Source organism: Rattus rattus, chromosome 1 (genome assembly GCF_011064425.1).
Source record: "Rattus rattus isolate New Zealand chromosome 1, Rrattus_CSIRO_v1, whole genome shotgun sequence".
Taxonomy (NCBI): domain Eukaryota; kingdom Metazoa; phylum Chordata; class Mammalia; order Rodentia; family Muridae; genus Rattus; species Rattus rattus.
In genome coordinates, this window is record NC_046154.1 from 8,331,710 (window position 1) to 8,354,088 (window position 22,379).

At 54.0% G+C, this 22,379-nt stretch overlaps 1 protein-coding gene across 3 annotated transcripts in view; it reads left to right on the forward strand.

Moving 5' to 3' along the window:
* The window catches only part of Kcnab2 (potassium voltage-gated channel subfamily A regulatory beta subunit 2), an 88,564-nt gene extending 67,651 nt beyond the window's left edge, over positions 1–20,913 (forward strand). For all 3 annotated transcript variants that reach the window (XM_032893749.1, XM_032893768.1, XM_032893759.1), the window contains 11 exons: positions 4,365–4,444; positions 7,072–7,116; positions 8,627–8,671; positions 9,659–9,702; positions 10,585–10,671; positions 14,565–14,650; positions 16,202–16,322; positions 16,411–16,505; positions 17,170–17,290; positions 17,768–17,856; positions 18,448–20,913. In XM_032893749.1, the coding sequence (XP_032749640.1) occupies positions 4,365–4,444; positions 7,072–7,116; positions 8,627–8,671; positions 9,659–9,702; positions 10,585–10,671; positions 14,565–14,650; positions 16,202–16,322; positions 16,411–16,505; positions 17,170–17,290; positions 17,768–17,856; positions 18,448–18,537 (903 nt within the window). In that variant the 3' untranslated portion in view covers positions 18,538–20,913. The remainder of the gene's footprint in view (positions 1–4,364; positions 4,445–7,071; positions 7,117–8,626; positions 8,672–9,658; positions 9,703–10,584; positions 10,672–14,564; positions 14,651–16,201; positions 16,323–16,410; positions 16,506–17,169; positions 17,291–17,767; positions 17,857–18,447) is intronic.
* Positions 20,914–22,379: the final 1,466 nt, after the last annotated feature.

The following is a 22,379-nucleotide window of genomic DNA, read 5'->3' on the forward strand; positions in this document are numbered from 1 at the left end:
GTGGTTTGTCTCGAATAAGTCTCATCTGACTCAGTCTCGTCCCCCTTCAATGTGGCTGTGACACAGCAGACGGCAGTGAACTCTGCCACTAGCTATAGGGCGTGGCGTCCTTGTGGACATGTGACTTCATCACGAAGAGATCTGTGGCCCCAAGAGTGTAGACGAATGAATCTTAGATGGCAGTTCCCTCTGGCTCTGTCCGCACCCTGTCACAGTTGGGGACAGGGTGACAGGGATAAAAAGATGCTGGCAGTCATACCTCAATGAGGATCAGAGGACTAACAGCTGACACTCGAGGTTCTAGAAGGATAAAGCAGTCTAAAACGGCCCAGTAAGGAACAAGAAAATTTTCTGTGTCAGATAACATGGTTCATATTTAAAAAACAAAAAAGCAATATGCCAAATGTTAGGGAGCCCTGGTTGCATCCGGTGAAGAGGGCAGAGTATTTATTCTCTGTTTGTTTGGTAAGGGCCAGCCAGGAAGCAAAGACTATTGGGACTGCATTTCCCCCACTTGGAGAACTTTTGGTTAAATATATGAATAAAATTCACCACATTAGAGCTGGAGAGAGCTCAGCCAGTATAGTGTTTACCAGAGAATCGAATCCCCAGAACTAATAAAAAGGGGGTGGGGTGGGCCGAATGGCAGTATGTACTTGAAATCCCAGCACTGGGGACATAGAACCAAAGGATCTCTGGAGATCACTGGCCAGCCAGCCTTGGGGGACCTGAGGGACAGATGAGAGGTTCAAATGAGACAAGATGGACAGTTGGATGGTAGTGGAAGGAATGACAGCCCAAGGTTACCCTGTAGCCCTCTATGTACATGCACGTACACACACACACACACACGATGGCTGCTTTAATCATTTTAAGGGTGTAGTTCACTGGGTTTCTTCATGTTGCCATGTAACTTCTATTTCCAAACAGAAACTTCACACCTTTAAGTGGCAACAGTGCCCATCCCTGCTAACCTCCAATCCACTTCCTGTCTCTGTGTGTCTGTGGTTTTGCTTTTGTGAGTAAAGTTTTATCGGTACTTGGCTGCACTCACTGGTTGACACAGGCCTGGCTGCTTCTGTGAGGACAAAGCTGAATGCTCGACAGACCCTCTGGCCCACGATGTTTTGAGTTGTTAAACATCTGTCCCATCTGGGGAAATGTCCCAGCTCCCATGCTGGGACGTCACCGCAGCTATCCACCAGTAACTGTGGAGCTGTGGTGCAGACTTGAAGGTTCTGGGGAGGATGGTGGTGCTGGCTGCACAGGAGTGTGCATGTGCCAGTGCTGGTGAACTGTCTGTTTAAAGACGTTGACAATGCTGGGCAGTGGTGGAGCACGCCTTTAATCCCAGCACTCAGAGGCAGAGGAGGCAGGTGGATCTCTGAGTTCAAGGCCAGCCTAGTCTATAGAGTGAGTTCCTGGACATCGAGGGCTGCAAAGAGAAACCCTGTCTCAACAAACTATAGATAGATAGATAAATGGATGGATGGATGGATGGATGGATGGATGGATGGATGGATGGATGGATGGATAGATAGATAGATAGATAGATAGATAGATAGATAGATAGATAGATAGATAGATGGATACATGGATGGATTACATAGATAGATACATAGATACATACATAGATACATATAGATACATAGATAGATACATAGATACATGGATAGATACATAGATACATATAGATACATAGATAGATACATGATAGATACATAGATACATTACATAGATACATAGATGCATAGATAGAGATAGATACATACATAAAGAAACAAAGAAAGATAAGATAAGAAAGAATACATAGAAGGAAGGAAGATAGATAGAAAGAAAGAAAGAAAGAAAGAAAGAAAGAAAGGAAGGAAGGAAGGAAGGAAGGAAGGAAGAAAGAGAAAGGAAGGAAAGATGCCAATGACTGCCACTGTCCTATGCTCAGGAGGCTCAAGCAAGAAGAGGTGGTGTCTCTTGGGAGGAGGCTACAGCAAACCTCCCTGTGGGTGGATCTCCAGCCACATGGGTTTAAGGGGCATTCGGACTAAACAGTGAGACCCCGTCTCAAAAGAGTTACTTTGTTTTTCAGTTTATTTATGTGAGTCGAGTGTTTTGCCTGCATATATGTCTGTGCACCACATGTACTGAGGAGACCAGAAGAGGTGTCAGATCCCCTAGAACTGGGGTTATACGTATGTTTGTAAGCTGGCATGTGAGTGCTGGGAGCCAACCCTGGATTCTCTGCAAGAGCAACAAGTGCTGTTGGCCACTGAGCCACCTCCACCAGCCGCCACCCCCACGCCCAAATGGTTTGAGCTTAGAGCGACAAGTTCCTCACATAGATTTTAGCAAGGACATTTTTTTTAGAGAGCCTCATGATCTTACTGTGTAGCCAAAGACAACCTTGAACTCATCCTCCTGCCTCCACCCCAAGTGTGCTCTACCCACTGAGCCACAGCCCCCGCCCCAGTAAATGTGCATTAAACCTAAAGGGAACAAGTAAGAAAGGAGTCGCTTTTACCTGGTTCCCAGGGGCAACATGCAGGTCCGCTACAGCCTCCTTCCTGTTGGGCAGATGGGAAAGGACAGAAATATATGCCTATCTGAAAAAAAAAATAAAAGTCCCTCAAAGACAAAAGTGCCAGAGCCCTCTTCTCTCAGAAGCCCTCCAGGGAGGCCATGTGTCCCCTACCCAATGGAATGCAGCATGCAGTGTCCTTCAGACATAGCTCTGGCGGGCTGGCTGGGGGGACACATCTGGGACCTGACAATAGAACATCCGAGAGGAAGCCACACTTGCCCGGGCCTTGGTATCACAGAACAGTGCCCCTGAGTACAGAGGTTCCTTGGTGGCGTCTCTGGGGAGGAGTCCCCTCTGCATCAGAACCCCAGAGAAGAGCAGCAGCCATGCATTTGACGTGCTCACACTTGGCGTGTTCACACTTGAGCTGCAGCAGAAGAGACAGCAAACCTCCCTGTGGGTGGATCTCCAGAGCCCCAGGGCCTCATCCTCCTGGTCCTTCTGGCTCCCAGACCCCAGCAGCCGCGTCTAAGCTTCAGGTTCTGCACTTCCTGCACTGTTTGAACAACACGTTTCAGCGCAGCCCAGGTTTCTTGGATCCCCTGATGAGTCGCGAGGCACCAAGTCCACCTTCCCATGAACACTGCTGGCTGGCACGGATCTCTTCCCTAAGTGTCTCTTCTCCGTATCTCGTTCCCAGAGTCCCTCAGCACGCACGCCTGCTCTCACGCACACTCACAGGTCATCTCCCCTTGCTTGGATATGACTGAATATCAGAGAACCAGGCAGGGGCTGGAGTCATCCACCCATGGTGGACCATCTGGGAGGGAGGCCTGGTGCCTGTGCTGGATTGGGTAGGTTTGGCACTCAGTGAACTGCAACGCTCAGGGAGCACTTCTCTCTGCTGTTTTGGTGGGGGGCCGTCGACGAAAGCCATGTTCCCAGCTCCCTCTGTCACAGGCCCCACCACCCACTGCTGCTAATCATGGGATGACGCTCACCCTTCCGGAAGCCCAAGGAGTGATGTCTGGTCCCCAATGAGACTGGCTGGATGGCATGGATGTTATCCAAGTCTCATATTGAAGAAACACCAGCCAAGGCCACGTGACTCTCGGCTCCACTGTGGAGTGGCTGTGGACCTTCTGTGGTCGGTATGCAGCCTTCCTGCAGTAGCCGGAAGCAGTTCAGTGAGACACCGATAAATACACGAATTGATCCTTCAAGAAAAATCACAAGCGGTCATCCTGTGAAGATTGGCCACTAGGCCCCATGACCAACACAGTAAGGTGCTGCCAACCATGCGTCTCCAGGAGAGTTTTATCCACACACAGTTCAGGAAGTAGGGAGTCTGAAGGTTTGACCAGGACCTGGTGCCTCCGAAGGCACAGAGGAGGGGTCTGCCCCTGTCTCTCAGCTTCTGCTGTCATTTCTTACCTAGCTGGCATATTCCTCTAGGCACTGCTGCACTACCCTGTAACCTTCTCGCCTTCTGATATACCCGTCACGCTGGATGGCATGGCTGGCCCTTCTGGAGGCAATGTGACCCCATCTTAGTGATTCCGTTCACAAAGGCCCTACTGAGCTGATGGTTCACGTGAATAATGGAGAGACACGATTTAGCTCAGTACAGCGGCCACATTCTGTGGTGAAACCTCCCAAAATTGACAGCCAGCAGACTGTTTCCCTCGTCTTGGTTTTTCTGAAGGGCTGGTTACCTCCCTATTGCTATGGTGGGGAGGAAAGAGGAGCCAAGAGAAGACCCTAGGCCACAGGGCTGATGCTCCAGAGCCTCCCGGGAGCTGGCAAGACGGTGTTGGCCACCACAACTCTGGCTTTATCATTTCAGATGGCAGAGCACCTAATGACCTTGGCCTACGACAATGGCATCAACCTGTTCGATACGGCGGAGGTCTACGCAGCTGGCAAGTAAGTACCTTTCTCCTGGGAGAAGGTGACACAGGGGACCTCATCCCACCTTCCCCTGTCTCCCCTTCCTGGGTGCTCACAATAGTGTCTTCCCCCTCTGTCTTCTTTATCAAACTCCAAATGACCCTAGGAGATATTTCGATGGAGCCTGATGCAGGTTGCTCAGGCACTGGCTGCTTCTTAGCCACCCCCAGTGCCCACCCCCGCTCCCCGTGTGCCCAGGCACCAAGGTTTCCAAGGCACAATGCTGGGCTGGAGCCGAGATTTACTGTTGTCCCGGGCTGTGCTGACGAGCTCTGGCCAGCCCCACGAGCCTGACATTTTCACGTCTTAATGATGCAGTCGGCGCTGCAGGGCAGACAGCCTCTCTGATCTGGAGAGAGCGGGCTCTGGCAAACTTCAGTGTGAAGGAAGTTCCTCCCATTTTGACAGTGAACTTTCCAACTCAATTATGCAGAGGCCCAGTGCCCTTCAGCCAGAGTCCTTGGCTTCGAGTTTAAAGGCAGGCTGTAACCAAATCGTCCACTCTCCTGCATCGCATTTTCAAGAGTCAGTTTTTGTTGGTGAGGTCAGATGCTGGCTCCCACTTGTCGCCCCTGAGGCCCACTCCTGTTTGGAACCAGCCAGGTTCCCACCAGCTGCACTGGCTGCAGCCCTGACCCATTGTGTACCATAGCCACGGGGCCAGCACCTGCTTCCTAGCCTTGAGATGTTACCTGCTGGCTGGAGTGGGACCCAAAGCACCAATCACCAGGGACCCCAGCTGGACCACTGTCCAATCCCTAATAAGGCCCTAGGGAGCTGACAGCTGCTCCCCCATCTCCTTTAGCCCCCACCAGCAGTGCTTGTTTGTTCCTGTACCACGGTCTCCTCCCCTGCTCCAAACAGACAGCAGCTTCCAATCAAAGCAAGATGCTTTCCAGACAGACAGATGAGCTAAGCCAAGCAAGCGGCCAGAGGTTGAAGAGCCTGGTGCAGATGATGCCCAGCCTGAAGGCATCTATCTCCCTGTCTCCTCCTTGGCCAGCGCCTGCCTGGGTTTTGCTGCCTAGGAGAACAAACACAGATTAATGCCACCTTCTCCGTCTCCAGATGGCCCCACCACTGTGCAGGCACCAACTCTGATCCGTTACTGCCATCCATTTGACTGGGCACGCCGAGTTGGCGTGCCAGGGCAGTCACGCCGTACACTGGGCATCCTCGTGCCTCTCGGGAACTCCCTGCTAGAAGCCAGGGCCTTGGGCAAACTCTTTCTGCTCCGGGTGGCATTGCTTATGGAACCCTCTGCCCTCAGCTCTCTTCAGCCAGCCGCTGTAGCTCCACAGTCCAGCCTGTAGCTAAACCAGCCCGCTCACACCACAGAGATGCCTTAACACCAGCAGCCAATCTGACTAAAGCTGAGCACTATGTCTTGGTGACAGGCCAAGCTTCTCTGTCCAGGGGGCTAGCCATAGCTCCAGCAAACAGTCAGCAAGGGCTTGCCCCTCCCCGGCCGGGGCGAGCGTACACATATCTTGCTGACAGTAATTTGTGCGTTTCTCAGTGACCTGCAGTATTTCTGTGCCCGAATTCATAGCTTGCCGCCAGGATTGCAAGCAAGAGGCTTGGGTTAGCTGTCCAGACAGCCTCGCCCTCATCTTCCTCCTCTCCTGGTCTTTTGTCTGACAAATTGGGGGAACCAAGGAATGAGAGGAGGCCAGAGCTGATTGAATTTTCAGTGCGTCCTGACCGTAAATGAGGGGTGTTCAGAATATATGCTAAACAGCTTGCAAATTAGAGCCCATTATTTCTGACTGGATGACTCAGCCGCTTTATAATTGGAATGTAGCACTGGGTTTGGATCATTTTCCGTCTGTTGTTTTTTTGCTTAGAAACATTTCGCTACAAGCAGAAAGTTCTTAAAAGTTAATCCACACTGCTGTGCCAAGGGAGGCTGGAACAGCCAGCTTGTGACCCCAGCTGGCCCCAGTTTGGAGCAGGACCCTGAGCCATGCCAAGAACAGGCAGTGGGCTGGGTGGCTTTCTGTCGTTTGAGAGGAATGAGCTGCACGAAAACACAGGCACGCACATACACACATGTGTGCACATCCACACATTTACAAAGAAGACAGGCACTGGCAAAGTAGACAGAGGCACAGGCTTTGTTGAAAGCGTAGCCTAGCTGGCCCCAGAAAGTGCGTTCTCTCTGCAGGCAGAGAATGCCCTTAGAGCATTGCTTACCTTTTGCAAATAGATTCACCTGTTACATTCTGTTACAATTTTACCCTTGTACTGCGGCCAAGCATTTTCCCCAGGGTATCTACAGCTGGCCCAGGAAGCAGTGTTCTGAAAACCTTTCCTTCCCAACAAGTGCAAAGTTGCGGCAGCAGGACAGGACCTAGAGACTCAGGCCTAGGGACTAGCAGAGCCCCTGCTTCCAGTCCTGGACAGCCGCAGGCCTCAGCCCTTCTAGAATGAGCTGCTGAGCCAAGGCCACATCGGCAGCCTGGCGTTCCAACCCCAGTGGCATTTTCATAGAGGGGACCCGACAGCCCATTGTCACGGTGGGGCTGGGTTTGATTTTTTTTTTTTCCATTATGCACTGATGAAATCCCCATGTCTGCCTCTCATTCTCTCTTGCTTTGCAGGGCTGAAGTGGTATTAGGGAACATCATTAAGAAGAAGGGGTGGAGGTAATTACCCAGTTCTCTGTGGTTTGTCTCCAGGGCACACAAGGAAGGCTGGGGGTGGGGTGGGTTGCAACGCAGGAGGGGCCATGCATGCCGGGTTCCCGGCTATGGTGGGCAGGCCATCTGTCTGGGACAGGACTGGACTTGGATGGCAGTGGGAACCGTGAGAGTTTGTGGATTGCTCTTTCGTGACCATCACAGGAGTGGCCCATCAAGCCCCTTGTGCGGTTTTTCCTTTATGGCTTCTTACTGTTACGTTTATTTATTTATATATGGTGGGTACGTGGCACGTTGTATCAAGCTTGACCGCACATACCCCCCTCCTCCTCACTCGCGCCCAGCTCACCAGCCCCTTCTTTCTCCTTCTCTTTATTTTTTATAGTTAAAAAAAAAGTTAATTATACTGGAGGGCCAGTGCTAGGCAATAGCAAGAATACTGCTGAGAGCTAGGAATGTGGTTGGGTGCTTGCCAGCCCTGGGTTCAATTCCCAGCACTGCATAAACGAGGCGACATGGTACAGGCACACCGGTAATCCCAATACTCAGGAGGTAAGAGGCAGAATGATCGGCCATTCAAGGCCACCTCAGCCACGCGAACCCCTGCCATGCGCGCATCGAGTTCTGCCCATGGCCTCCCTGTTCACTACGAGCCTTGGCTCACACGGTTTTTCCTGCAGAAAGGGAGGGTTTCTCAGAACAGAAGTAGCCCCTGCCCCTCCATGAGGGAGTGGGCCTTCATACCACAGTGGGCGCCATGCTAGCAGCTAAGGCTGGGGTCCCGGGGTTCACCATGTCCCTAAGTAGGTACACAGTTCAGTTCTCTGCAGCGAAGTGATTCTCCTTGTCACACACACACACACCTTTGTCCTGCTCCACTCACACATCATGGGAGAGGGTTGCTAAACGGTCTTCAGCCAAATGAACTGCCCCTGAGCATTCCCAGATGGGCTGGGCATAGCAGGTTCGTGTGAATGCCTTTGACTCTCAGCTGGACCCCATCTTCTCTGCCCAGCCAAGAACCTTAGAGATCAGTTCAACCCGCAGAAGCTCACTGTCCCCATCCGTAAAGGACCAGTGCATGGGTAGGGGGAGCCTGTCTAGACCTGAAAGTCACCAGGCAAGACTGACAAGACTGCTAGACCTGGGGGGAGTGGGGGGGTGGCAGGGCTCAGCCCAGCACCCAGCTATATCATGTCCCTCGGTGCTTAGAAGGTGATGGAGTTCAAAGGTAGCAAAATGGGAACTTGTCTCAGTCACTGTTCTATTGCTATGAGGAGGCTGAAAGACACACACACACCCCCAGCACCCAGATCACAGTGTTGGGAGCTTGGCTACACTTTTTAGTGGGGAGATTCAAACGCTGGGCCCGGCACCCAGCAAGAAGGTCACAGTTCAGAAATGCCCATTCACACCGAGCTCCCAGGTGAGACAGGGACCCCCTAGGTAAAAGCTGAGGGAAGACCGAAAGAGCCATCCAGGTCCAGTAACAACCTCCCTCTCTTCTACCCTGCAGGCGGTCCAGCCTTGTCATCACCACCAAGATCTTCTGGGGCGGAAAGTAAGTGTCGGGGTTGCAATGCCCCCCAGAGGTAGAAGCTCACTGCAGCCCAGCTTGCAAGGCTGGGGCCAGGGTCACATGGTAGCCTTGAGGAAGGAGGGCATGGCAGCCTCTGCACAGCCCCCCACAGGCTGGGTACCACAAGCCATTGATGTAATCCCAAAATGCAAGAAACTTTGGCCCAATTGGTCTGTCACTCGGACGTTGCTTAATTTTTGTTATTTCTACTTACGTGGTGACATTATAAACATTCCAGAAAGCAGAAAATGGTGAACTGTCTAAACCCTCTTAAAGTCCCGGCTGGGCCACCTATACCACTCTGCCTGTTTCCAGGTGTCCGAGTCTGTACTCTCTACAGGGCAAAGGGCAAAGTTCATCTCATGGGGGTTGTAAGTGTGGTTTCTAGGCTGAGGAAGTGGCTCAGTTAGAAGAGCATTTGCCAGGCAGGCCTGAAGGTCTGGGCTCCTCATATCCCACCAGTTAAGTGCACTGGTTTCATGCCTGTAATTACAGCACCTCAAAGGCAGAGGAAGCAAAAACTAAAGCCCGTCCACGGCTATGCAATAAATTTGAGGCTGGCCTGGGACAAAAAAAAAAAAAAAAAAAAAGGAAAAGAAAAGAAAAATTTAAAACGTATACGATTCGTTCTTAACTTTAAAGAAAAAAAAAAATCTGTAACTGAGCTCACATCTGTAATCCCTGATTCTTGGGAAGCTGAGACAGAGGGATTATGAGTTTGAGGCCACCCTGAGCTAAGCAGAGAGAAACCATCTCAAAAAGCATAAACACATAAATCCAAGCTGGGCAGATGATATCGAAAGCCTCGTCTCCACACCGCCTTGGGGCAGCGTCTAGGAACCCACCTGAGCCCGTAGTTGTCACCTGCAGATGTCGAATTTCCCGACCTGCTTTTTTCCTGGCATCGTATGATAAATAATATCCCTGAACCAACTGCAACATCTCCTACCCTGTTGGCCTGTTTTTCAGGGCAGAGACCGAGAGAGGCCTTTCCCGGAAGCACATAATCGAAGGTGAGGAGGGACTCTAACCATGGTGTCCCCGGCACATGACTAAAGCTAAGAAGTGTAGTGGCTCACCCTTTTTTTCAGTGATCCAGCCCAGGTCTCGACCCTGGGGTACACCGAGCCCTCCTTTGGCCATCCCTTTCTGCTCCAAAAAGACATGAGGTGTGGGGAGGGGACCTGCAGGGGGTGTTCCCGCTGGCCAGATTTTGGGGCAGGCTGAGTATGTGCTGGCTGAATGGTCTTAGGGAAGAGCCAGCACCTTCCTGAGCTTGTGTCAAAGGGTCTAGAAAGCAGGGCTATGAGGGTATACCCCCGACTCAGGGCTGCTGGGAATAGCAGAATGCTGCCCAGAGTGGGGGTGACTGGATGACGGCTCTGCCATCCTCGAGTGAGTCACATTTCCTCTAAGTAATATTCTTCATAACGAACATCGTAATGGGGGCTTTGGTACCTGGCCCTCTCACCTCAGACCCAGCTTTCACCCTAGCTGTTGGCTCTGGGCTGTTGGGAGGTGTGGGTCAATGGCTTGTGTATGCCCAACACCAGCAGCCTTACGTACAGTTAGTTAATACCGCACCCTCCTCGTATGGTACCATAGCCAGCTCTGCTAGTTGCATAGAGACCACCAGGTCCTGAGAGTGGCCCAAAGGGCATGTATCCATTTGGTCTCAGGACATTTGACCAGTAGCTCCTCTGACATCCTCTGGAATGGCCAGCATGCCCACTCCCTTTAGGATGTGCCTCATGTCTTGGCATCTCCTTGGGACACTCACCTGCCCTAAAGCTCTACATGACATGAGCCTGCCCTCACCCCTCTCTTGCTCCCTGAGCCAAGCCCAAGGGAGGGTCTAGAAACACAAACAGCTGACCCTCCTGCTCTTCTCCCAGGACTGAAAGCTTCCCTGGAGAGGCTGCAGCTGGAGTACGTGGATGTGGTTTTTGCCAACCGCCCAGACCCCAACACACCCATGGAAGGTAGGTCGACCAGTTATCCCCCTTGCCAGTTCAGGTCGACCAGTTAGCTCCCTAGCCACGCAGAGCAGAACCAATTCTGAAGTTCTGGTAACTGTCAAGCACACCCACACTCGGCACTCAGGACAGAGGTGGCCAGGCCCCCGGGTTGGGGAGGGATGGCCCCAGGCCCTAATCTCATTCTGTGAACTGGCTGTGTCCAGGACTTCTCCCCTGGCTGCGTTCTCTTTGCTCAGTGGTTGGTATTTTGCACAGAGGTGTCTGTCGGGGACCACTGTACTCTTTCATTTTGGTTCCCCTGGGAGGGCTTAGAGGTCTTCTGCTCTAGTGGGGTCTCATTGCCTGAAGGAGACTGAGCACTCAGTGCTTTGAAGAGCTAGCTGTCTGGGTTTCTTTAGCGTTTATTTATTCCCTCCGACGCCCGGTCCCTCCATCTCTCCCACCCGCTGCCTCGGCTTCTTCCCATTTTTGCTTCGCTGCTTCAGGGACTTGGGAGGTTAAGTTGAACTGGTTATTACGTCTCCATTTGCTTTTATATATATACTGCACTTGTGTGTGTGTATATATATATATCCTTTCTTTTTAACAGAACTCTGTTCTGTGCGATGATTTGTGCCCTTCTGTCCTGCCCTTTATCATACCAGGCCTCTGTGTTCCCACAGCGATAAACTCTGGTCTCTTTAAACCTTTCTTTTATCAGCAGGGGACCCATTTAGTTCCTTCAAGTCACGGACATTCATCATTGAAGGTACACAGTACCCTCATCCGACTATTGACTCTGTGTCCGAGCTGCATTTTATGAGACAGTACTTTTATTCACGACGCTCCGTCCCCCGCCCCATGACAAACTTCTCCATAAAATGCATAAGGGGTGGGGAACGTGCCCCCGTGAGGACATCGTGCAAGCAAAGCGAAAGCAAAATGGCGTCCGAGCCCCTTGCTGTCCATCCATGCTGCCATCCCCATCCCCTCCCTCCCGGCGTGCATGTTTCTCCCCCTCCCCCCCCAGCTCCATGCTTGCAGTGCCGTGACCTGACGAGGCCGGCTGGCTTCCTACCGGGGTCTTCTCTTGATCTGAGGATGCTCCTCCAGTCCCTGCCTGGGAAGTTGACCTTGGATGATATGATAGGGTTTCCAGAAGGGTCCTGCGACCCCTAAGAAGACTTAATCTATCTCATAGCTCACACTTGTTAAGCTCTAGCCTCCAACAGAGGAACAGAACACCAGCCAGCAAGATACCCTGCCTACCATGCCGGTTCCTTGTGAGTGCCCTGGCTCTGTGGTCACTCATGGCTGCTCATGTAGCAGCCAGGACACTCCATCGAAATGGAGTGATTCTCTTCCTTGGAGAACATGTACATGAGCTGGCATGGTGCCAAGGCCCAGGGCATTCTTGGGCCATGCTTGGTATCTGCCCACCCCCCTACAATCAGTAGAGGGGCCTAGAACTGCCCCCCCAAGGGTAGCCATTTGTCCCCCTGGGATCTGGGCAACATTCCACATTGGAAAGGCACCTGCCTGCCACCTGGTGCTGCCACCTGACCCCTCCTATGTATTATTTGTGACGCTGCAAAGATGCCCTGGGTTTTGGCTGCAGCTGGAAGGAGCTGGCACCGCTGCTTCTGTCCAGCAGTATTAATTATTGAGGTGAAAGACCGCCGTCCCTAAGTGTCACTATTTCAGGGTCCACTGACATGTTGGAGCGCAGTGCTCCTGAACATGTGTCCAACATCTAGCCTGCCTCTGCCCACATCCCCCAGGTGCCTAGGTCCTCCCACCCCTCAGAACAGCCGGTCACACCAGACTCCTGTCCATCAACCTGGTTCCCAGACACCAAACTGTCTCCATCTCTCTCATTGCATGGGTAGGACATAGTGCAGACCTTGATAACCGTGACCAGACAGAACTCTGAGGGAGGCTGGGGAGAGGGACTGATGTGAGCTGACCTCTTGGCTTCCCCGTCTCCGGCATGTGGACCTAAGCCTTGGCTGAAAAAGAATAGGGGAACCATGCTGCATGGTCTGGGGTACCCCCCAAGAGTGTTTCTAAAAATCCTAACAAGGACAGCCCGTCAAGGAGTCCTGGATCCATTGAGTAGGTCCCAGGGACCTCTAGGTCTCTCGAAAGCATCCCAATCAGGCATTGACCTCTTCTGGATGTAACTCATGTCATTCAAAGCCAGTGATTCAGGGAAGGTCCCAGAAGACCTAACCTCTTTTCTCATATGACCCCAAAGATCCACAGTCCCTGACCTCAGAAGACAGGCAAGGGCAGAGTTGCCCTGCAGAGGCAGAGTGAATTGTGACTTCCCTGGCATTCTGGGTGAACTTACTGGGACCACTCTACCAGAAACCTCGCAGCCTCAATACCAGATATGAGGACGCCCTGCGTGGATCCTGCCACGAATAGACCTCGGCCAAAGACGTATAGAAGGGACCCAGAATGAGTAATAAGACTGCCAAAACAGGGCAGACAGGAACCAGCACTGTTACCCCATTCGAGGACGTTGTGCCTTTTGAAGGCAGCCCCCCCCCCCCCCGAACAACTCTGGCTTTCTCTTCTTCCTCCCCTCCCTTCTCTCTCGGTCCCCGCCATGGCCGGGATCTGCCGCTGGGATGGGTGGAGCATTCGGAGGTGAAGCAGATGTTGCCGCTGTGATTTTAGAAACACTTGCCCCTCTCCATTCCTACCCGCCTTTGGCTGTCCACCTTGCAAGCACTGTATCAGACCTGCGGGGAATCCATGGAGCTGACCCTCACCCCACCAAGGCCACCTTCTGTTTTAACAACCAGCACATCCCTAAGAGGCAAAACAGCCAAGGGGGAGATCTACACGTGGCAGGGTCTTTCAACCAGCGCAGAGAGTCATCCACAATGAAGGCTTCTGTTATGACCTGTCCCTACATGTGTAGAAAGTTTTTCACCACACTCCCCCCAGTCCCCTCTTGTCCCCCTCCCACCCTGGTGATCCCTTTCTTCTCCCAGTCCCCTTTGTACTTTCAACCGGCAGATTTTTATGTCCCCCAAAACTCTTGACTCTAAGGAAGACTGTGTTGTGGTGAGGAGAGTCCCACTCTTGCCCTAGAAGAAGATGGGGTGTGTGGGGGCGGTTAAGTCGTTTACTCCTTGGGATGTTGTAAGTTCTGGCCTTTGTGGAACCCCACAGCTATCTGCTCTAGACCTTGACTCCTCACAGACGGACAATTAAACTCCCTCCCACCCCCTCCCCACTGCCATTACCCCGAGAATAGCATGTCCTGAGTGAGGGGAGACTCCAGCCTGGGCACGGTCTGCCCAAAACTTTGAACGTCTGCTTATGGCACCCCAGGCACTGAGACAGGAAAGCCCCAGCCTCAAGGGGCCTGCCTTGGTCCGTACAGACACCAGCCACCCTGCCCTCTCTGAGGTCCTCAGGCACTCAGTGAGAGTGGCCTTTCGGAACCTGCAGAGCTGTGTGGCAAGCTTTGCTGGTGTCACTGCCTTGACCAGGCTCACTGTAGCCTTCATTCCGCTGGTTGGTCCCCCCTAAGTGACCAGGGTTCCCATTTCCTCCTTCTAGAGTCTAAGACCCGCTCTTGGGCTTCACCTTTCATTCCTGTAGCCAGCCACGGAGACCTCCGTCTACCTACCTATAAGCCTTTTGCAAGGATCGAGGCAAGCCTCACCTTGTCAGAGAAACTTCTCTTCAGGATTTCCGGTCCATTTCCTTTTCTCCGGGAATCTCCCCTTCCCAACACCCACACCCAACTCTGGGAGCCAGGAAGTACACTGCTTGCAAGACGCCTTTGCAGCCTGCTCCCTCCTCCTGGCAACCCTGCCTGCATCTGCAGACCATTCCCGGGCTGGCCCTTTGCCCCAGCTGTCCCAAACATGGTCTCCCTTCTCTCTCTCTCTCAGAGACCGTGCGGGCCATGACCCATGTCATCAACCAAGGGATGGCCATGTACTGGGGCACATCACGCTGGAGCTCCATGGAGATCATGGTAGGGTGACACCCGTATGTCCACGGGCGTGGGGGTTTTTTTGTGGGAGGAGGAACTGAGACTCTGGCACATGTGCACGGTGGGAGGGTGTGGTTGGCATAGGCATGGGTCTCAACTTGACTCATGGGGACACAGGGCCCCTGCATCGACGGCTTGCCCTCTGAGACTCAGTTTCCAGATCTGTAGAACAAGCCTGCAGGCATGGCTTACCCTTGTGGCCTGCTGGGAAAACCTATAGGAAACTTTAAGCATAGTGTTAGAGCCTAAGCAAGCCTTGGTACCTATGCCGCTCGCCGCTCACCGCTTGCTAGGATGCTCTGTTAGAGTTGAGATTTCACCTCTACAGTGCCTGCCACAGGAGGTAAATGATGATGTTGCCCTGTGTCTCAAATGGGAGGTCAGCGACAGGGGAGGGGGGTGAAGTCCCATGCTTAAGGTCACACTGTCCTAGTTCAAAACTGATACCCAGATGACACCGGCCAAAACCTGGGCTGTCTTTGAGAATGACTGACCCAGCTGCTAGGACCCGAATTCTATTGATCCGTGGTTTCTCCCTTCATCCATATTCTCAGGAAAGCACCCCCCAATAATTGTCCTCTTCATCCATGGCAGCCATCAGAGGCTAGAGCAGCCTATGTCCCTAGGTGTTCTGTGGTTCCCGGGGAAGAGTAAGCAGGATGTCCCTGAAGCGAGGGCCCAGAGGAAGAGGCTGCCTTCGTTCTGCAGCCTAAGGGCAGAGGAGTAGTAGACCATCTTTCCTGACCACCCAGCCTCCCTACCCACGCCTCCATGCCACGCCCAACCTTACCCCGCCTATGCATGGTGTCCCAGCATTCCTGCTTCATCCTGTGATGTCAGGAAGTGCAGAGGGATTTTTTTGTTTGTTTGTTTGTTTCAAATCCTGGGGGACTTAAGAAGACCCTGGCATAATTCAGGAACCTCTGTCAGCCATCTTGCTCTGACTCCCCACAGCCAGCACAGGACTCAGAAAAATCTGAGTGTTGTTATCCCACTTTATAGATGAGGAAGCCGAGTCCCAGACCAAAGTGGGACAGGGCCTCCCTAAGTGGCAAGCGGGTCCCCCACCGTACAACTGTCTACAAACAGTAGCGAGCTCGCCCCATCCATGGAATTCGACGGAGCATCTTCAAGCCAAGGCCCCAAGCTCCTGATCCGAGGGTTAGCAGAAAGAACTGCTGCCTCCCAAAGACAGTTGCTACCACAACTGTCATAGGTCCAGGGCCACAAGGCAACAACCATGCTGGCCGGCTGGCAAAGTAGGAGTGCCCGTCAGAAGCCAGGCCCAATTGAAAGTTTCCCCGTGTGACAAACGGGGAAACTGAGGTACCAGTGATCCCATTTGCCCCAGCCTCAGGTGTTACTACATTGTGACTCATTCAAGGACCATTAAGTCTTGGGATTCCAAAGCCCACCCTCTTCATGGCTCACAGGGACCTGCCTAGGACTCTCAGGAAAGTGGGGTATTGGGGAACAGCAAGGTCCCTGTGGCCTCAGGTCTGCTGATGGCAGCGATCTGCTTCTGCACCACAGGAGGCCTACTCGGTGGCTCGGCAGTTCAACCTGATCCCGCCCATCTGCGAGCAAGCAGAATACCACATGTTCCAGAGGGAGAAGGTAGAGGTCCAGCTGCCAGAGCTGTTCCACAAGATAGGTGGGTACTGTCCTACCTTGAACACAGCCACGCCTCACTCCCCTCAGGACCAGCATGACCTCACCCACTCTCTCCTGCACTCTCTCAGGAGTAGGTGCCATGACCTGGTCCCCTCTGGCCTGCGGCATCGTCTCAGGGAAGTATGACAGTGGGATCCCACCCTACTCCAGAGCCTCTCTGAAGGTGAGCACAGCTGGGCACGGGAGGGGTGCCTTTGACATAAGAATGTAGATACAGGGGTTGGGGATTTAGCTCAAGTGGTAGAGCGCTTGCCTAGCAAGCACAAGGCCCTGGGTTCTGTCCTCAGCTCCGGAAAAAAGAAAAAAAGAATGTAGATACAGGCCTTCCTCCCACCTCGGGGGCTGGCCCCAGGTAAGCACGCCCATGAACCACTTCCCAACCTTAGCCTCTTCCAGGTTGGACATTCACAGTACAGACTGGCCACTAATGTACAGTTTGCTCCTTCCCCCATGATTCCCCAACACTCCATCTTGGACCCCAGACAAAGCCAACCAAGGGTTGGCCCAAAGTCCAATCCCATCCCCTTGCCGAACGACCCAGGAAGCATGACAGTGCTCGTATTCGGGAGACAAGAACCCTGGATCCCAACTTTAGGTCTCACTGTCTTCCCCAGACTGAGTCCTAGAGGAGCCAATGGTGGGCATTCGGTACCTCTGGGGTCAGCCTACCACAAGCCTTCTCCTTCATGATAATGAAGCCTAGCCCAGGGCAAGCATGAGGCCAGGGAACAAAAAAGCCAGAAGAAGCCTCTAGAGGAAAAGTCAGCTACCTGCATCGGGAGGTCCAGGGGCCATCCCTTCCCTTACCTGGGCTTTCCTCTTCCCAGGGCTACCAGTGGTTGAAGGACAAGATCCTGAGTGAGGAGGGTCGCCGCCAGCAGGCCAAGCTGAAGGAACTACAGGCCATTGCAGAGCGCCTAGGCTGCACCCTCCCACAGCTGGCCATAGGTAATGGGCTCTGGTCACAGTGGTGAGACGCCTCTCCCTGGGGTCCCCGAGGGCCTGGACTGTACCTTTCCAGCGGTCTTTAGGTAATATGTCTAGCTATCCTGAGGAAAGGGGCCCTGGAAAGAAAGGTAGGGACCCCCGGACAGACCCCCATGTTGGCCAAGGTAAAGACTCTCAGAGGCAGAGGTGGGATCTGTGTCCCTTTAAGAGCCTAGACTACCAGCCTAGACCCTCAGGCAGCTAGCCAGGGGTCATGGAGGAGAAAAGGGATCTTTGAACACATGGGCCACCTCTCCAGGAGAGACAATATGGCCGGAACCTCTCCTAGAAGCTCCTTGGGTAAACTCTCCCCATACTGTGGAGCATTCCAAGCTCCCTCGGGCCCCAGACGAGAGCTGGGGTACCTCCATCCAGGCATACTCGGGCAGGCCCTGCAGAGGGTACCGCCCTCCTCACCTCCGGTTCTGCTGCCCACAGCCTGGTGCCTGAGGAACGAGGGCGTCAGCTCCGTGCTCCTGGGTGCTTCCAATGCAGAACAACTTATGGAGAATATTGGAGCAATACAGGTGAGATTCGGGACCCTGCTGGGGGGCTCAGGTATCCCCCAGCCTTCCCGGAGATGCAGCTTCACTGGACACCTTTCCAGGAGTGTAGGGCACACGGGGATGGCAGCGAGTCCTGCTCACACAGAGCCGGCCCTCACAGAATCAGACACAAGCGTTGTGAGTGGGCGTGTTGAGAGAGCCATCGCTCGCTGTGAGCGGAGAGGCCAGAGCAGCCAAGGATGCAAGAAGCATTAGAGACCCAAGGGCCTTAAAGAGACAGGAGGCCTTGAGACAAACTCAGAAAGGCTTGAGGGAGCAGAAGGAGCTGTGCAGAGAGCACTCTGGTTGACGGGAGGTCAGAGGACCTGGAGCAGAGGGGCACGCCCTGGAGCTGAAATGGAGGTTTTGATGTGGAACAGGTTGTGCCCCAACTAGGCGTTTAGAAGACTACTGCTAGGACTCTTGGCCTGGAGGGAGGCCACTTTCAGACTTGATAGGGCCTAATGACAGTAGCCAAGGCTATAGATCCCTGGCGGGCGAGAAGCACAGAGTAGAAGAGTCACCCCCTCTCCTTCAGGCCAGACTACGCTACACTCTTATCCTTGCATGCAGGTCCTTCCAAAATTGTCGTCTTCCATCGTCCACGAGATCGACAGCATTCTGGGCAATAAACCCTACAGCAAAAAGGACTATAGATCCTAAGTCACCCCACCCCCGCCCCACCCCCAGCTTCCCCAGCTCGGACAGTTCCCGGTTCCCTCCTCGTCTCTCCTTCGCTCGCTTCTGCCGTTTCAAAGCCAAATTGCAGAGTGTGGTTCACACCCAACGGGAAAACACCACGCCCAGACGTCACCGGGGATTGATCTCGAGTCACCGCCCAACGCAGCCTGCCGCTTCCTCGCTGGATGCGACCCGACGGGTGCCAGGGGATGGCATCAATTAGGGGCACATCCAGAGGCTCCCACCCAAGCCTGCCACCCCTGCTTATCCCTCAAGAAGAAACACTTGCCCCCAGCCGTGGCCCTCCCATCGAGATTTGAGAAGCCATGGCCGGGTGGAGGTCTAGTCCTCGGAGCGGGCGGGGCTGGCCTCTCTGCCAGGAACCCCTGTCTCAGAAGAGGGGCGTGCACCCCTCTCCCAGAGCCCTGGTGGTTAGAGCAGGGCCTCCCTCTTTCCATGGACACCAGGCACTTTGTTCAGGGCCGGCCTGGGATCCCACTCTTCCCAGGCCTTGACCTGCCCCACACACCCACTGGGCCTTGGCTGGGACTACCTAGCTGGCCCTCAGCCCCACCCTTACCCTTGCTGGCAGGGGCAGGGATCCCAGCTGGCTTTCCCAGCATCTTCCATCCTACGTGTGACATACAACTGCCGAGCCCCGCCACAGGGAAACTCAGCAGGCTTGGATGGAGCCCATTGGAGTAAACCTCTCGAGACAGACACTAGTGGACAAATATGGCAGCTGGCCCCACCGCAGGCAGGTGGCAGCAGGCTGGGCCCAAACTTGCAAGACCATATTGCTCTCATAGACCTTCCTCTGATACCTCTGCTGTGCTGGGGGGAAGTGGGCTCACGACATGGGCTTTGCACACATGAAGCACTTAGAGCTCCCTAGGGCTTCCATATTGCGAGCCAAGGGACCAAGGGAGCAGCAGCTCCAGTAACAGTCTTCGTGTTGTAAGAAAAGACCTCTCCCTGGGAAAATGGCTAGGACCACCCATTCCTTTCTGCGTACCCTCATGCTGTCCTAGGGCAGGATAGAGAGACGGAGAGTGGGAAGGATGGACACCCCCTTATTAGTGGGAGCTAGATGGATGTAGATGCCAGGAAGCCTGCAGGTTTGGGCAGTACGTGCTGCCTGGAGGCCCAATCCCATGGTCTTATGATGCTCTAGGGGACAGGGCCCTACCCAGCTGGCTCCCCAGGAGACCCAAGTCTCCTGCCCTGGACAGGCCGTGGCCAGCTCCCAGGCACAAGCCCTGGAGGCATAGCGCCATGGCTTCACCTTCTGTAGCTGCTATTCCAAGGCTCCTCTCTGCCGCTCTTAAGGCTGGGCAGAGGTTAGGACTGGGGTAAGGGGTAGGGTTATGGGGTAGAGACAGGAAGAAAAGCAGACAGGGTGAGTAGCTTCCTCTCACACGCAACCCCCCTGGAGCCCCTGGGCTCTCAAACCTTCGATGCTCATAGCGCTGACCCCTGAGACCTCAGAAGCAGCCCTGCGGGTGTGGGGATGGAGGCCACTGGGCTCTGGTTCTTCCATGTCTGGCTAGAGGAGCCAGCTTCCCAGACGGCCCTGCAGTGGCCTGGCAGGAAGGACCAGACCTGTCCACACAGCTGGCCTTGGCCCTGCTTGCTACGTGGGCCAGGCATTCAGGGATGCCCACAGTAGGAGCCGCTGCCTGCCTGTGAACCACACCTCAGAGCTATGCTCCTGCTGGGCATGTGCAAGAGACAGGAAAACAGGCCGCAGGGCCAAGGCCCACAGGAGCCCAGATGCAGACAACCTCCTGGAAGACATTTTAGCCAAGTGCTTCTGAGAGGTTTCCTTCCACACCCCCTCTTGAAGCATTGGGGATTTGTGTCTTAAGCTTCTGTGGGGGTGGGGGGTGAAGGAGGAGGGACTTGGGAGGCCACAGAAGTCGATCAAGTGCAGACAGCCTATAAATGGGAGCTTGTCCCGGGCCCTCAAAGGGTCTAAGGCTAGCCCCTCCTTCCATGGCCTCTCCTTCCTTTAGTCCAGCTGCCTGCTGGTCAGACCAAGCCAGCCTCTCTCCACCCTCTTGAAGTAGTCGGTCAGGCCTGGTGCAGGAGGAGGGCTATGTATAGGATCTGGCACATGGAGCCCTGCTCCTGCTCATCCCAGACCCAGGGTCCTGAGGCACAGCAGGGCACCTGGGTGCCTGCTCTGGCCGTGTACATAACGTGCTTTCTCTCCCCATTTTTTAACGAGCGTGGCTCCTCGCTAACTGCACCCCACCAAGGCCGACCGCAAACGCCTCCAGCTTCCTGACAGACTCGGACCAAGGTGCGGCCCGTATTTATGGAATGGCAAATAAAACCCGAGCCCTTTGGTCTCCACGTTTCCGTCCTCTCCTTTCCTCAGACACAGCCCCGGAGGGAGGGCAAAGCCACCAACTGCAGGGAGGCTAAGGTCTTGGGTTCCCCACCCCACCCACCCTCAAAGCCAACTCTACAGCTGAGGGCAAGATGGCAGGAAGGGACCAAGTGCAGGGCGCAGGAGTGGGGTGACAGATGACATCCCTGAAGCCTGTGGGAGATACAGGTGCTGGCCCCCATGGCCCACCAACACAACTCTGCCAAGGCTTCCAAAGGCCCAGGGCTGATGGCTGGGAAGCACCACACCTTTAAGGACCAGCCGGCTGCTGTTCCCCGGTTGGTGGGTTTGGCAAAGCACCTGGGTCACTTCGTCGTGTCTGGGGTCACCATTAGGAGGCACGCCCTCCAGCAACACTGCTACTTGAGGTTTCCCCTCCTTCCCTGTGAGCCGTAGGTACAAATCGTAAAATAGAAGGTTTGAGAAAGGACCCTCGCCTTCCCAGCCACTCACTCCATCCCCCTCCTGAGTCATTGAGGCTAAGAACTACAGCGAGTCCATCCCTTCCCAAAGGGTTTATTAAAACACAGAAACCAAAACATATACACAGAGAATACGAGTGGAGATAACACTGGCTAGTCCGTCCCGCCTCCCCCAGGACGGCCTTCAGAGGGGCTCCCATGTGTGCCCTTGGGACCCCTGCTGGGATGCTCCCAGCTGGCGCCAAGCACCTACTCTGACTTCACCAGGGTGTGCTGGATTGGGCAAGGGTGGGACAGATGCCAGCGTGGCCCAGGGAAGGAAGGGAACTGCCTGCAGTCTAGCTTGACCCTGGCAGGCCGCAGAGGGGGCCCTCCCTCCTCTCCAGGTCAGATGGAAGAGCTCTGGTCCCTATGTGGCTATGTGGAGAGTTCAGGACATACACACACACCCAACAGGCCCTTTCCGGGTAGTCGTACCTAAAAAAATACTTTCGTTTTTTTTTTAAAAAAAAAAAAATCTGAAAATTAAGAGGGAAAATTTCCATAAACACAAGGACATCAAAGACTTTGGGCTGACACACCACAACCTGTAAACTTCCGGGTATATAAATCGGGCGGGTGGGCCTCCTCTTCCTTGCTCTGTTCTGTGTAGGAGCGCCGTGGGGGGCGACTGTCCACCCTTGTGGGTAGGCCAAGACAGTGAAGCTGAGGGAGGAGATCAGCCTAGGTCCCCAACCCCCTTCCTTGGCGCGCACTAAAAGCTCCAAGCATCAACTCTCGCCTGCTCTGTTGGACGGCAAAGATCGCTGTCTCCCTAGCCCACCCTCAGCATTCCCCCTGCAGGACTCAAGATTTAGATGGGTTGCCTGTGTCACTGAGCCAGCAACCCACATGGGTTAGGGAGCACCCAGAGGGTGGGGGAGGGAGCCCTGACTGACAGGTGGCCCTGGGGGAAGGGAGTGGAGTTAAGTAGTTCACGGCAGGAGTGCGTGAGGGGGTGCCCTCAG